Source organism: Cyclopterus lumpus, chromosome 10, assembly GCF_009769545.1.
Source record: "Cyclopterus lumpus isolate fCycLum1 chromosome 10, fCycLum1.pri, whole genome shotgun sequence".
Classification (NCBI taxonomy): domain Eukaryota; kingdom Metazoa; phylum Chordata; class Actinopteri; order Perciformes; family Cyclopteridae; genus Cyclopterus; species Cyclopterus lumpus.
Window position 1 is genome coordinate 16,329,155 of NC_046975.1, and position 13,831 is coordinate 16,342,985.

At 43.1% G+C, this 13,831-nt stretch overlaps 1 protein-coding gene across 1 annotated transcript; it reads left to right on the plus strand.

Annotated features, from left to right (window-relative positions):
- The first annotated feature begins 11,170 nt into the window (after window positions 1-11,170).
- Window positions 11,171-12,565, plus strand: gpr101 (G protein-coupled receptor 101). The gene is made up of 2 exons (XM_034544085.1): window positions 11,171-11,950; window positions 11,993-12,565. The coding sequence occupies exons 1-2, from the start codon at window positions 11,171-11,173 to the stop codon at window positions 12,563-12,565; spliced, it is 1,353 nt and encodes a 450-aa protein (XP_034399976.1).
- Window positions 12,566-13,831: the final 1,266 nt, after the last annotated feature.

The window sequence follows — 13,831 nt, forward strand, 5'->3', positions numbered from 1 at the left end:
GCGATGCACAAAGGCTTATAAAGCGTTACTTCATGTAGAGTTGTGCCAGATGTAATTGCGGGGTTCCTAGAGATAGAGAATCACATGCAATGCTTAGCCCCGCCCCTGACACCATGAAAAGGACTGTAAAGCTTCAACGGCAAAGGGGGGGCGAGCAGGAAAAGTTTACTTCACTTTGATGAACAATAAACAAGTGAGTAAATAAGTTATCTTAAAAGGTCCTGGTACAAATCCACCATTGCTGCCTCGGAAAGGGTAATTTCATGCGCAGAGTTTGATGGATGCAGGAGGACTGGCTGTCCCCATAAGAAATTAGGGAGGGGGGAATCTGCACCGAGCGACAAGTGATCCCCCTCCCCTTTTTTTTGCTCCGCCATCAACTTCATGGCATATAGGCTCCCTCAAGTGTGAACACAGCTTTCTACAGAAAATGATGTTGATTCATTGTTAATAAGCCCAGAGGTTGGCAGAGTGAGCGCGGTGCATGGCAAGTATAGGTAGGATGTGGTTTTCCTGATCAACCTGACTAGTCCTCATCTGTTTCCTGTGGCCTCCCGCTGAGATGATATGGGTTAGGAGCGTGCATTGTTTAATATGTTCCAAGGCGTAAACACTGCCACTGTCAGGTACATTTGCACAGCCTCCTCCCTGTTCGATGTCTGTGTGTTTGCGCTGGTGGGTACGTGTGTGTGCGTGTGTGAGTGTGTGCGTGTGTGTGTGTTTGTCTTACTGACAGTGAATGGTAATGGGTGTGGAGGAAAGGGTGGTGCCATCACTTTAGGCCTGCAGATGGGGCTCCCACAGGAGGGACACGCCCCGGTGTTTTCCGAGACAGAGACGATGACAAACATGGCGGCAGATCCATCTTTGCATCCCAAAGGTTCAGCAGATACTTCTATAGCCAGAGAACAGTACGTTCTTGTTGTCTCTTCATGTGTCCAAAGGTCTCCTGTTAATGCTGTGAAAACTACAGCGTCTGTATGCACAAGGTCAAGGCTTAGATGTTGTGCACAAAGATTTTCTTAAGCAGGCTTAATTTTTAATGCAACAGAGTAAATTAAATCATGTGGAGCTTCATCAAGGTGACGAAGCCCAAGCACAATCATAGCATATAAATGCGTTTATTCAGAGGCCTGCATTTGTTTTACAGACTTCCTTCTCTCTTCTAAGGATCAGAACTCAAGTTTACTTTATGTCTTCATTGCAGTAAAAGGCCCGTGTTTGCTCTATGCTAGCAGAATTACAATGGCTGTTCATGGCAGAGAGAAACCTTGCCCGTGATTAGAGTGGAAATTAAGGATCTTGTGTGTATCCAAGTGATATTAAATGGCACCTGGCAGAGCAGGGGCACCAAAGCCTTAGCCGGTATGCCTTTGCATATCAATAAGTAGCCAGTCCCATGAAATGGAATAATTTAACCACGCGTGTATCTAACTACAATAATTATTTTTGCCACGATTTGCATGCAAAACCAGCTTAAATGAAATGTATAAAATAATCATCATAAAATGAATGACTGGAAGAGAGCATCATATCATGTTGCCACTCATTTTTTGGTATAGCAGTGCAGTGAATAACAATAAATGCTAAATGCAAATACAAAGAAACATATTGCAACAGATTGCACAATAGATGCAGCGATGAAAACGCTTTGGAGCGGATATTCGCCGGGCCGAAAGTCCGCAGGACTCATTTGGTGATTCCCCGCTGCAACGTGGGTCCAGATGAAACTTTTGGATGGCCACATGTACGCACCGCTCTCAGGTCAAAGAACAAAGCACAAGGGCCAGCGAGCAGGTGTCAGGGGTCACGGTATCCCAAGGGGACCTTGAGTCTCATCCCAAAACCTCTAACATTTTTCAAAGCCCTCCTGCAGCCCAGACCCTCATCAGCGAGTGCCCCCGATGGCCCCGTGCACATATGCACTACCCCAAACTCCTCTCTGGTGGGTGAAGGGGGAACCTGAGTGCATCACCTGGAGCCCCCCCGTACGTGAGGAACAGGCTCTGTCTGTCCAAAACCAGCCTGAGACCCGGTAGGGGGGGCAGTAATGATGCTGAGGGGCCAGAAACACATACAGGGGGCAGATTTCATTTTCTCCATATTTCACAAAGACTTTTCGCACATCTTGTAGGACTCAAAGCCCAGCTCGAGAGGTTTTCACCCCATGAGAGATAATTACTCATAACCCACATGGCCCTGTTAGCTTGAGTTCATATACACATTCACTCAAATTTCAAATGTTCAATCACCTTAGTTTTACTGAAGCAATAAACCATTTCAGTTTGCTTGGTCAACTTTTGAACATAGACAGTGACAGAAAAATAAGTCAAACTTTAACCACCACGGCCCTTGAGAACAAAGACAATGAAGGACAATCATTCAAAAAAGGTAGTCATGGTACTCGTACTAATCTTGCATTAAGCCCTACCTTACATAGGAAAAGAGACATTATAGCCCACTGTGTCACATGCAAGAAGCTGAAAAAAAATGTAGATGCTCCATCTCTCAGCAGATTATACTTTATCCGAGATGAAGGGTTGAAAAAGAGCGAGCGTAGTTCACTCAAACTAGCTAAACGGGAGAGAATTAAGATGTTGTAGCGTGAGATGAGGCAGTTATGCATACATAACATGTTGAGGCTGGGACCCCCTACTGGGGAGAGGCACGACAAAGCCTCTCAAACAGCAATACCTCTGGGACAACTAATGATTAATTAGCTTGTGTCATTAAGTGAGGCAAATGTCACCCGAGCTTCCTGGGGAAGCTGTCACACCATGTGTAGGCTACTCACAAGTTTCCCCCTCAGGTGTTGGTGAAGGATTGGGGGGTAGTGCACTGTTACTAGGCAAATCCTGACATCTAGTGGTCAAATATAAAACTGCACCAGTCACCAGCCGCAATCTCAAATCTCAAATCTAAGTCTATACAGAAAACTGTTTCCTTTGTCTAGTGGTCAAATATAAAACTGCACCAGTCACCAGCCGCAATCTCAAATCTCAAATCTAAGTCTATACAGAAAACTGTTTCCTTTGTCTTGAGCAATGTATCTCCATAATATGGATAAATGGTAGCTTGTTAACATATAATTTATGCCTACCATTTCTAACAATAGGCCATCAACAAAGAGGTTATCCAAATTCAGCTTTGGGATTACTCCCTGATCTCTGATCCCTGATCACTAAATTCGGTGAGGTGACCTCTGACCTTTAAGTGTCATTTACCTCATTGACCATGGTACTGACGTCAAAATTAAAGAGCGGATACTTCCTCACACCCAAGTTTCTGAGGAGGCGTGAGCTGGCATACAGGCTTGGTTGGCGACACAGACATTTTTATAATTGCAAGACCTGGCACCGCACAAACATTTTAGATATAGCTTGCCCGATATAACATCGTAAAAAAAAAAAAATAGTTTTCTCAAATGTAAAAGCAGACAATTAAAATGTTCTTACCCAAAATTTGAGATGCAACCTGGGATAGACAACTTTCCTGCACAGTTTGGAACTAATCCAGCCAAGAAAGGCCGCCGAAATGGTGATTAAGAATCAAGTTACTTACTTTAATGGCTAATTAAATTTGAGTATCTCCATCAGCCACCACTCAATTTCCCCGGCACACATTCTCAAACTTCTCTCTCTCTCTCCATCTCAGGATCAGTTAGTTTGAGTCTAATGAAGGTCTGCATTAATTCCTGTTCGGCTTCAAGACCAGACCAAGAAGAAGTGAGAAGGCCCCTCTCTTAACCAGGGAGTGGCAGCGCAACGTGGAGAGGCTCAACGCGCTCAGACGCACACACATACACACCTCACGTCTGTGTTTATTCACGTTCTGCAAGCGCACGAGCACACGCACACGCACACGCACACACACACACACACAATCTGCCTCAACCTCACATAGACATACGCATACAAAAGCACACCTGTCAGGGCCTTTCCACTGTGTGAGCAAGAGCAAAGAAGTCTGGCCCTCCCTCTGTCTCTCTGTATGTGGTATCCCATGTCTGTTATATTAAAGCAAATCCATTCAGTTCCCACGTTCTCATCTGAAATAATGGCATGAGTAATTTTCACATTTAGGCTAGCGAGGACACATGCAGTCTCTCGCTCTCTCTGTCTCTCTCTGCTTAATGAATGGAATCGGATCTGGGCCCCTGTGGCTGCAGGTTTAATCTGCCTTTGAAGATTTCTACAATTTCCCGATAAAGAAATAAACCCAAACCTTCTTACACGGTTGTATTCTTTTGCAAAATACGCCAGGAAATAAGACATCTACTCATACCTATACCTCAACATTTACTCATATCTACAAGTGCATGGGATTTATGTGTTATTTACCTCAGCAAAAAGGGCCCAGGGGCCTTGCCGGGAGACTCCTGATTGTGCAAGTCTACTAGTGTGTGACGTCCATTCGAAGGGAATAGAATGATTGAATTAAAGTGCACTTTGGTCCGGAGTGCTCTCTCTTTGCCACTTTGCACCATAACATGTCTTGTCCTAAAATAATTAGATTGAGGCCTTGGGTGGTGGAGTGGCCGGATCCTCAATGGTCAAAAGAAGGAATGGCTTTGAATGGAAGCCTCCCATCTTAAAAAAACCCACTTTATTTCTTTACACTTTTGGTTTGTTGTCTTTTGTGACTATTATCCCCATTCACCATTTGCTTTCATGCAGCTGTGCCCCTCTTAAAAAAGTCTTTGTGCCGGCACCATGAATACAGGGAATGTGTCCATGGCAGGTAGCCCTTATTGCAAGTTAATCTCCTGAAAGAGCCTCATACAAGTACTTTTAAATTCTCCCCGAGCCACAGAGGGCTCATCATCAATCGAGCACTTCTCCCCTTTGTAGGGCTGATGAGTGTGGTGCCCGGCCGGTGACAATGGCTGCCAAGTGTGGCAAATAATCACCTTCAGGGGAAAACACTAGTAATTACTTCTAAACTGTTTGGGCTTGGGAGACAACTGCTATTGTGCAATAAAATGAAAGGCTCCCTTTCGAGACCAGTGCTGTGATGGTTTCTCTCAATCTTTTTGTCATCTGTTTGTTTATAGAGATTTCTCTTTGCAGTTGCCCACTACAACCATGCTTTATTATATATGTGTGTGTGTGTGTGTGTGTGTGTGTGTGTGTGTGTGTGTGTGTGTGTGTGTGTGTTTGTCCCCATGCCTCACCACTTCGATGCACGTATTCATGACTAGAGAGAGAATATACGACATCCATTGCGCTTACAAAAAGTCACGTTGCATTGTATGAACTATACAATTCTCTTAATTTCAATTGCACAATTAAACAAGAGTAATGTCCCCTCCGTTCCTAAAGAGTATGTTAATTGAGCACATTCCTGCATTCAAACCGTCCTGTATTCATCCTCTATTGGGCTCTGAATAAGAGCAAAGAAAGAATGTGTCCGACTATTTCCTACTGATGAGATAGTATAGTTTTTGTTGATCAAGCATATGTCTCATTTCTGTTTCCACATAAAACTCCCTCTTTTTTTAACTCATTATGAGTGGGAGCACTACAGGAGAAAATAAAGTATGTGAATTCTGAAACAGCCTTCAAAATGACAAATTAAAAAAATATAAATATGTATCCCTCTAGCCGAATTCTTAAAATATTATGTGTTGTAGAAATGCGTTTTTAGAAAGTACTGAATGCGTTATACAACCTCCCAATAATTTTTTTTATTTTCAGTAACACTAACGGGCAACTCACCTTAATGCGTACCTATTATAGCTAAGAAGTGTCATTGGACCAGAGCATAATAAAATATGCTACTAATTATGTTTCTGCAAGAACTATAGTAAAATATTTATCTCATCAGATCCTAAGCTGGTAGATCAGCAGAGCATCTTATAGATGAACTCTGGTTCCACAATAAGCCAACACTGAACAGTAACACAGTATTTATTGATTAAAGTACATAAGTAAGGTCTTGGTTTGCTCGCACTGCAATATTCTATAAACCAAAATACATACTCCACCCACCACACATAATATTTGGAATTGTAATATTTCCTTTTTTTCTACAGTCAATTCACAGCATTAAGAAATATATATTAGTATGTGTGGAAACACATGATGATGAACACCAATATTATGTGACATTATCAGTAAGAAGTAGCCTCTATATAATAAAAACCTGTTGGCCGTTTCTATATAACTGTGATTATTTTATTTACCAATAATCAGAAATGTGTTGCATCAGTAAGGAACATTTTTGAAATTACTATGTGATGGAAACACAAAGAGATAATCTTTGTAATTTAAAAAAACCTTCCTACGACAACAAGCAAATGTCATACGACTTTAGATTTCAATATCAAATATGACTCTGAACATAAAATCATATTCATATGTTTTACATGTGCATGTGTGTTGGATATAGAGATGATCAATGACAAGGTGTTTCAATAAATAAAGACAACCCTGGTTTTAGGAGTGTAGCTTTGAACACCACCTTCACTTACCTCAGCCTTCCCATCAGCTCATCTCCTCGCCCGGCTCATGCTGTCAAAAAAAAAAAATTAATGACTTACTTCATTCAATCAATCTTGTAAGGCAGTCACTTCTGTGGCCAAATTGGTGAAGTTAATTTTCAAAACATGGTTTTCAAAGGGAATAAAATATATTTGCATTCTTAGTTAAGACACATCGAGAATAAGCAGAGTGATTTGGTTCTCCTGCTCAAAATACATGAAAAGAAACATTTCCAAAGTGACTGGAAAAAAAAATACCAACGCTGGATTGAAGCTGTGAAGAGCAGGTCGGTGTCCTGCTGTGTTAAAAAAATGTAAAACGGTAACAACAAATGCATCTGAATATTACATCTGAATCGTCCAAGAGAGAGAAAAGCTGTGTAATGATGCCACGGTAAATCCAATGTACAGAATGCACTATATGTGCATGTGTGTATGAGTTAATTGCATTTCCAATTAAAACATCAATGAAACATTATTTTGTTATGGTGTGAGCAGCAACAGTTAAAGATCAGGCATACTAATAGAGAAACCGACGGAGTTAAGGTCCTTTTGCACCTGCAACTATGCAGTTTTCTTCCATAATGCATCATCCACTCAAGCTCAACTTGACTTTCCCAAATCCCTTAAAGCTGCATGCTTGTTTTGGCCACCAGAGGGCAGAACACATCAAAACAAGCTGACAGAATCAACAAGCAGTCTGACAGTGCTTGTGTGAAAAGAAAGAACATTTAGCAAGTGTGCTAACCCACCAGCCATACTATTCTCTCCAGTGGACACACAATGTAATAATGCAAACAGTTCAAATGAATAATGTTAGCAAACAATACACATCTAGCAGTCATGGAGTAACATTGGAGTCATCTTATCGGCCTCTTGACAATGTAAGTTTAACATTTACTCACCATATCACGCCAACCATAGCTCTGTTGTAGTCTCCATCAACTCCTGAGATATCTGGGTCTTTATCTTGTCAGAGGCATTCGGACAGCTAGCTAGCTACCACACAGCAGATGGTGAGGAAATAATGAACATCTATATTGTTTCTCATAATCAGAAGATTTTTAGGGCACTGTGTTACTTTCTCTGCTCCACAGTGGCCACAAATCATGAAATGGTAAGAATTCAAAATGGCTGCAACATGCTAGCAAACCATTTCCGGTACTTGTAAAGGCAGCAGACACAAACAAACGTTAGCATTTATTTGGAGTCCCTTTCTGGCCACTTTGACGAATGTAAGTTCAACATTCACTCACCTTTCAGCTCTGTTGTCCTTTCTGTCACCTCCAATGGAGAAAAATATCCGGCCCTGAATCTTGCTCCAGAGTAGCTGCTGTGTTTACCGTGCGCTGACTCATTGTGTCTCGTGCTGGGCAGGAAGCTAACGTTAGCTATTGTGAGTAAAAGCCTAAAAGCTCTTTTCTTCTTCTTCTTCTTCTTCTTCTTCTTCTTCTTCTTCTTCTTCTTCTTCTTCTTCTTCTTCTTCTTTCAGCAATGTATACTTGTTACCTGCAAAGTGTTTTTAGTTACCACTGTAGGCCCAGTCAGCAGGCTGAGGAAAGAAAGCAGGTAATTTAAAGGCAGTGTGAGCATAGAGGCCCTTATCCACAGCAGACATTTGGACATCTCATGGCAGGGCAAACACAATTGTAACTCATAAAAATGAATGATTGTCTTGTTCTAATTTATTTAGTGTGTCACAGCCATTCCAGTGAGCCACCACACACAATACCAGAAGCATGGCCCACACAAATGAAACAGGTACATTACGTCATGATAATGTTATTAATTACACCTGTGTTTACCCAGCAATAACATGTCAAAGGGGCTGCTGTGAGAAGGGATGTATACATTATTACACATATATCCCCATGTGTGCTATCTGTTCTGCTTAGTGGCCAAAAATCAACAAATTCAAAATGAAAACACGTGAAAAATACAACACCAGGTTGATCTAAAAGTGTGTCAACCCATCAGTCTCTTAACTTGAAACATTATCTGACATTAAGAGGTAACATATAAGTCCCAAAGCTGAAGAGGAAAGAATACAATGTCCTCAAGGGAGCAGAGACTGCAATACAGGAGCCCGTTTATGGAGGATAACAGCTTTTAAGCTAGGAAAAGGAAACTGTCAGTGCTGCAAGGTTTACTTTTAAATGAGTGTGGCTTGAATAGATTCATAATGTATAGTTTCTGCTTTTCATACTCATACATTATTGATTGGACAAAATTGAAAGATATACTATATTGAAAACAGACAGCGAGATAGAGAGAAAAGAAGAGAAAATGCTGTGAGCTTGCAGAGCCAGTCCTTCCTTCACACTGTGTGTCTGATCGTAGTGGCCCGTAGGTGTCAGTCAGTGACAGTGAATGAAGCTACATGACAGAGTTAGAGACAGAGGGGTGGCCACCTGGTGCCATTGAACATTCATACTGTATTAACAGTCTAATAATCCCATGAGGCAGCAGGCCTGTGAGTCTGCCTTTGAACCACAGTCCACCCAACAAAAGAACAGGGAAACATTTCCCCATCCCTTTGCAGTCACCAGCATTTCATTTGCAATCTAAATCAAAAACACAGGGTGCTCGAGACTCACATCAAAGGGATTTTTGATAGCTCGGTTAGAGCAGAGACTTGAAATAAAATGGCTAATTCCGAGCGTTGATTAGTAGGCCACGTAAGATACAGACTAATTGGATTGCACATTATACTATGTAGTGCTGCTACTGGGTATTTGTGTGCATCTTAATGCAGTCTTTTTACTAGAAATAGCTGAAATGTTGACGAAATGTTGTATATTTCCGGCGATAAAAAAAGATGGCTTATACAAAGGTGTGTAGCATACAAGCAGTCAAGGTTGTGGTTATTCGATCGAGAATAAGCTATCCACATATTCATAAACACTAAATGTGCAAGCTTTTTCTCGGGAATAGAAATGTTGGGAGTTTTATGTGAATACATTTGAGCTTGGTGCAATGGGCCCCTATTTATTTATCAAGGCTCTTGTTATATTTAGAACAAATCAAGGTCTGGTCAGCATTTTAAGCTACGGAATGGACATTTGAACATCTGCAGGTTTTGGTGACTACTGGGAAAACTACATTTGCCAGTAAAGATAGTGTGATGTGATCAAAAGCTCCAGAGAAAGCAGTACTTGGACATTGAGGTGAGATAGTTTTGCCAACTAAATATTTTTAGCGCCAATGGGAACTATGGTGTTTCAGGGCTCTGCAAACAATCTAGCATTGATATGTCATAGTGACATAAGGTTGTTGAGCTACAAAAAATATATCACAGCGTAACAAATGTATCAACTTGGATGTTAAAATACTTAATATTATATTTCCAAACCTTTAATGCTTGCATGCATGCAATGGAGTTTGGCTTTAGCCCTATTTTGTTCTCTACTGACAGCCATCCAATTATGTGAAGATCACATAAACAGACAGTAATTGAATCACTCGTTGTTACTAAGGAGATCTTGGTGAATGGCTGAGATAGGCTAAATGGAAAATCAGGCTTTTTTTTTAACCCTAACCGTTTTTTTTATTTTATTGTGTGGACCGATGGAGCTATAATGGTCCCTATAAATAGGAGCATGGTTACATGTAGCTGAAGTAACCTGTTCAACCATTATTTTATGTTTTTTTATATCATTCATTTCTAATATTTAAGAAAATTAAAGATTTTGGACAGTGAGAAATGGGATAACGGTTTTTTGGGGGGGATTCTAGCGTGCATATATATATATATATATATATATATATATATATATATATATATATATATATTTTTTTTTTAAAAGGTGTCAGACAGCATCGTGAAACGCACTCGCACACTCACAACAAAAGGGAAACAGCGGAAGGGAGGGGGTCGGTGACAAGCTCCAGTTAGAGGAGGGGAGGGGGGCTCTCTGTGCAGGTGCCCTTGGTTTATTTCTTCTTCTACTGACACCTTGGAGACAAGACCCGACCGTAAGTAGCCTAAGACTGTTGAGGAGGAATCAAAGCTGATAAAAAAAAAAGAAGTAATATTTTGATCTGCCATGAAATCCGAAAGGAAAGATGTGCTCGTCTGGATGAGAGACCCCCGCTGGGCGAAGACACGCGTAGCGCGTGCACTGGCTGAGCCGTGAAAGCTCGCTGCCATTGACTGGAGCTGAGGCTCAAATGGGAGCGAAACGACGAAAACCGAGCGCAGCGGAGTGAGCGTCCTTGGCGTCGCGTCACTGATCATTCCTTCAAGGTATTATACATCATTTACGGATCATTTGCCGCTGTCTGGACATCGCCAGTGAGTCGACCCGTGGCGTTTAACGTCGCCAGACATATTCCGTGTTTCCCCCTCCGCAGATGTGCGCTGCCAGAAGAATATAGGGCCTGTTCGCTGGATGAAGGGATTAATCATTGATCACAATGAACAGCAAATCGGTGTTAATCATCTCCAGCATTAAGGGCTGAGGCTTATGGATGAGTCTTACTTGACATGGCATGTTTAGGTGAGATGTGAGAACAATGAGAGATGCATGTTGAATTTTGCCCCTGAAATCCACTGAAAAAGGAGGAGCAGCAGGAGCAGCAGCAGCCGCCACGGTGTGTTGTTGCAGCGTGAAACATTCTGACATTCTGCTGATCAAGATGGGGCTAACCTGACCGCACGTCAACACGCTGCTGGATGTGAGGCCACACATGCAGACAATGCCAAGCTCTCAGGCGCCCGACATGGGCACAAATGTCACTGATGTACCCTGGGAGCCTGGTTTCCCCGGCTCCAACCGAAACCTGGTCTGGTCCTCCACGGTCAACAGCGTGGTTAAGATGGCGCTCATATCTGTCATTGTGTGTGTGTCCTTGTTCGGGAATGTTGTGGTTCTGCTAGTGTTCCAGAGGAAGCCTCAGCTCCTTCACGTGGCCAACCGCTTTGTCCTCAACCTCCTCTTGGCCGACCTGCTCCAGACCATATTAGTCATGCCCTTTGCCATTGCAGCCACCGTGCCAGGTGTGTGGCCCCTGGATGCCCGACTGTGCCAGGCTCTGGTGGTGCTCATGCACCTGTTTGCCTTTGCTGGGGTCAACACCATTATAGTTGTCTCTGTGGATCGCTACCTGGCCATCATCCACCCTCTGTCCTATCCCACCCGCATGACCCCTCACCTTGGCACTAACCTGATCATCTGCACCTGGGTACTCAGTTTCCTGCAGAGCACGCCACCCCTCTTTGGCTGGGGGGCCATTGACTTTGACCGTCATCACAACGTGTGCTCAGTGGTGTGGTCCTCTAGCCTGTCGTACTCGGTCGTGGTGTCCACCTTCTCCTTCTGGCTGCCTGTGCTCATCATGCTGGGATGCTACTGGATGGTGTTCAGAGCGGCTCGGAGGCAAAACGCACTTGTGCACCCCATACAGACACAATCCTACTCCCAGCCCTGGCCACAGGACTTCCAGGGACCCAGCAGTCCACAGCTCCAAGCACAGCCCCAGCCACAGCCCCAGCCACAGCCCCAGCCACAGCCCCAGCTCCAGCAGGCCAGTTTCCCCGATGGCCCCTACACGTCCAGGGGATACCCTATTCGAGTGAGGCACAGACGCTTCCACTACCACTGCAAGGCAGCTCGTGTAGTTTTCGTGATCATGGCCTCATATATCCTCAGCATGGGGCCTTACAGCATACTTAATACTATATCTATGAGTGCCAGAGCAGCTGTACCCCCCTGGCTCTCCTCCCTCGCCCTTGTGCTCTTCTTTTTGCAGTGCTGCCTTCACCCGTACATTTACGGGTACATGCACCGCAGTGTGAGGAAGGAATTCCTCGCACTGCTCTGTGGGCTGTTCTGCAAACAGGGCCGTCCCAGCCAGAGCTCCGCCGCGGAGAGCTGCTTCACAACTACAGAGGAGCGATTCGGTGCCCACTCCCACCTGCCCAGTCTCACTGCTCGAGTCTTCCCCCTGCGGACTTGGGAAGAGTGCACGACGTCCTCCTCGCCCACTTTTGAAAGGAAGTCAAGGGACAGCCGTAAAGAGACGACCTCCACCAGCGTCAGCTCTGAGAGGGAGCTCACAGTCCACAGCAAACAAAGCACATGAACTGTATCGAGGATTCATCGGATGGACCACGTCCATCACACGGTGTGTTCACACATACACTAATATGCCTCCTTGACAACAGGGCCATTCATTCTGAAGTTGCTGGCATTAGGAATAGTGGTCTATAGTTGATCACCAACATAATGTTCAGAACTCTTCCTGATACAAATGTATAAAAGACTGGCTGTGTGAAAGAAATCCAAAACTTTTACGGTATTTTCATTGAGTCAGATTTTGAGAATCACAATAGTTAGAAGCCGTTTTAAAAGTGTCAAATAAGTCACAACATAAGCAGCTATTATTTTGTATTTCAGTGTTTGGCATTGTGTTTTGTCTATCCATTGTAATTATTTTAAATGTATGTGAGCTACTTTAACATAAACTGTGCATTTAGATCTATCAACATTTTTTAAAAGATTCAAACTAATGCAAAACCATGAAATTACATTTAATTTGGATTTCACATCTTTGCCTACAGGGCTGTCCTAAATGTTAAATACAGAAAGTAGTGAGAAAGTAGTTTTCCCTAATCATGGGCCATAGATGTCTCTGATAAAGCATTGATCTGCAGTATCTGCACAGCAGCTATATCTCCGGTGAACTCTCCGTGTGAACCCGCCTGAGGGCACCGGGTGTGCTGCCCTTGTGTTACTAATGAACTCAGGGTATGCTTGTGGATCCATGTGTAGTATCTGTTGTCTTGAATCCTGAAGAGCGAGTGAACATGTGTGTGTGTGTGTGTTTACGTCCCGGTAAACTGTAGTAGGTCTCAAAGCGCCTTTTGAGTAACTGAGTAGAATCGTGATGTATCGTGCTCGCCTGTTACAGAACACACAGGAGCCTCGTAGGCTCTTAGTTTCCTTTAACTTACTGCAGCGGGCCGCCGTCTATTTGGACTCAGTATTTTCTGCCTTTTTAATGTCAGTCTTTGTTTGAGGAGGCTCAGTATTTCAATTGAGAGAATACAGAGCATATAGAGCAGGGTATGATACAAAAACAAAAAAAAACACTACTTCAGTGGACTCCTTGCACCAGTCATTTAACGTGGGCCGCGAGTTCTTATGTAACAGATTTCTTATATTCCACTGAACACATGTAGATTTGTAAAGATACCTCCTGGTGCAGTATTTGTAATGGAACAACCTGTGTGCTTCAAGAGGATGAGTACTTGTGTAAGTGATACATGCTTTGCAATGATGTGTATTATTTGAAAAGTGTGTCAAGTCCCAAGTCTGTCAAGTTTTTGTAGCCTTTTGAGAAAGAGAA

What these genes read in the sequence shown, in the direction of transcription:
- gpr101 (XM_034544085.1), top strand. Translation starts at nt 11,171, where the DNA reads ATGCAGACAATGCCAAGCTCTCAGGCGCCCGACATGGGCACAAATGTC. An exon ending in CCAGCAGTCCACAGCTCCAA is followed by an intron (nt 11,951 to 11,992) that starts GCACAGCCCCAG and finishes CCCCAGCCACAG; the next exon opens with CCCCAGCTCCAGCAGGCCAG.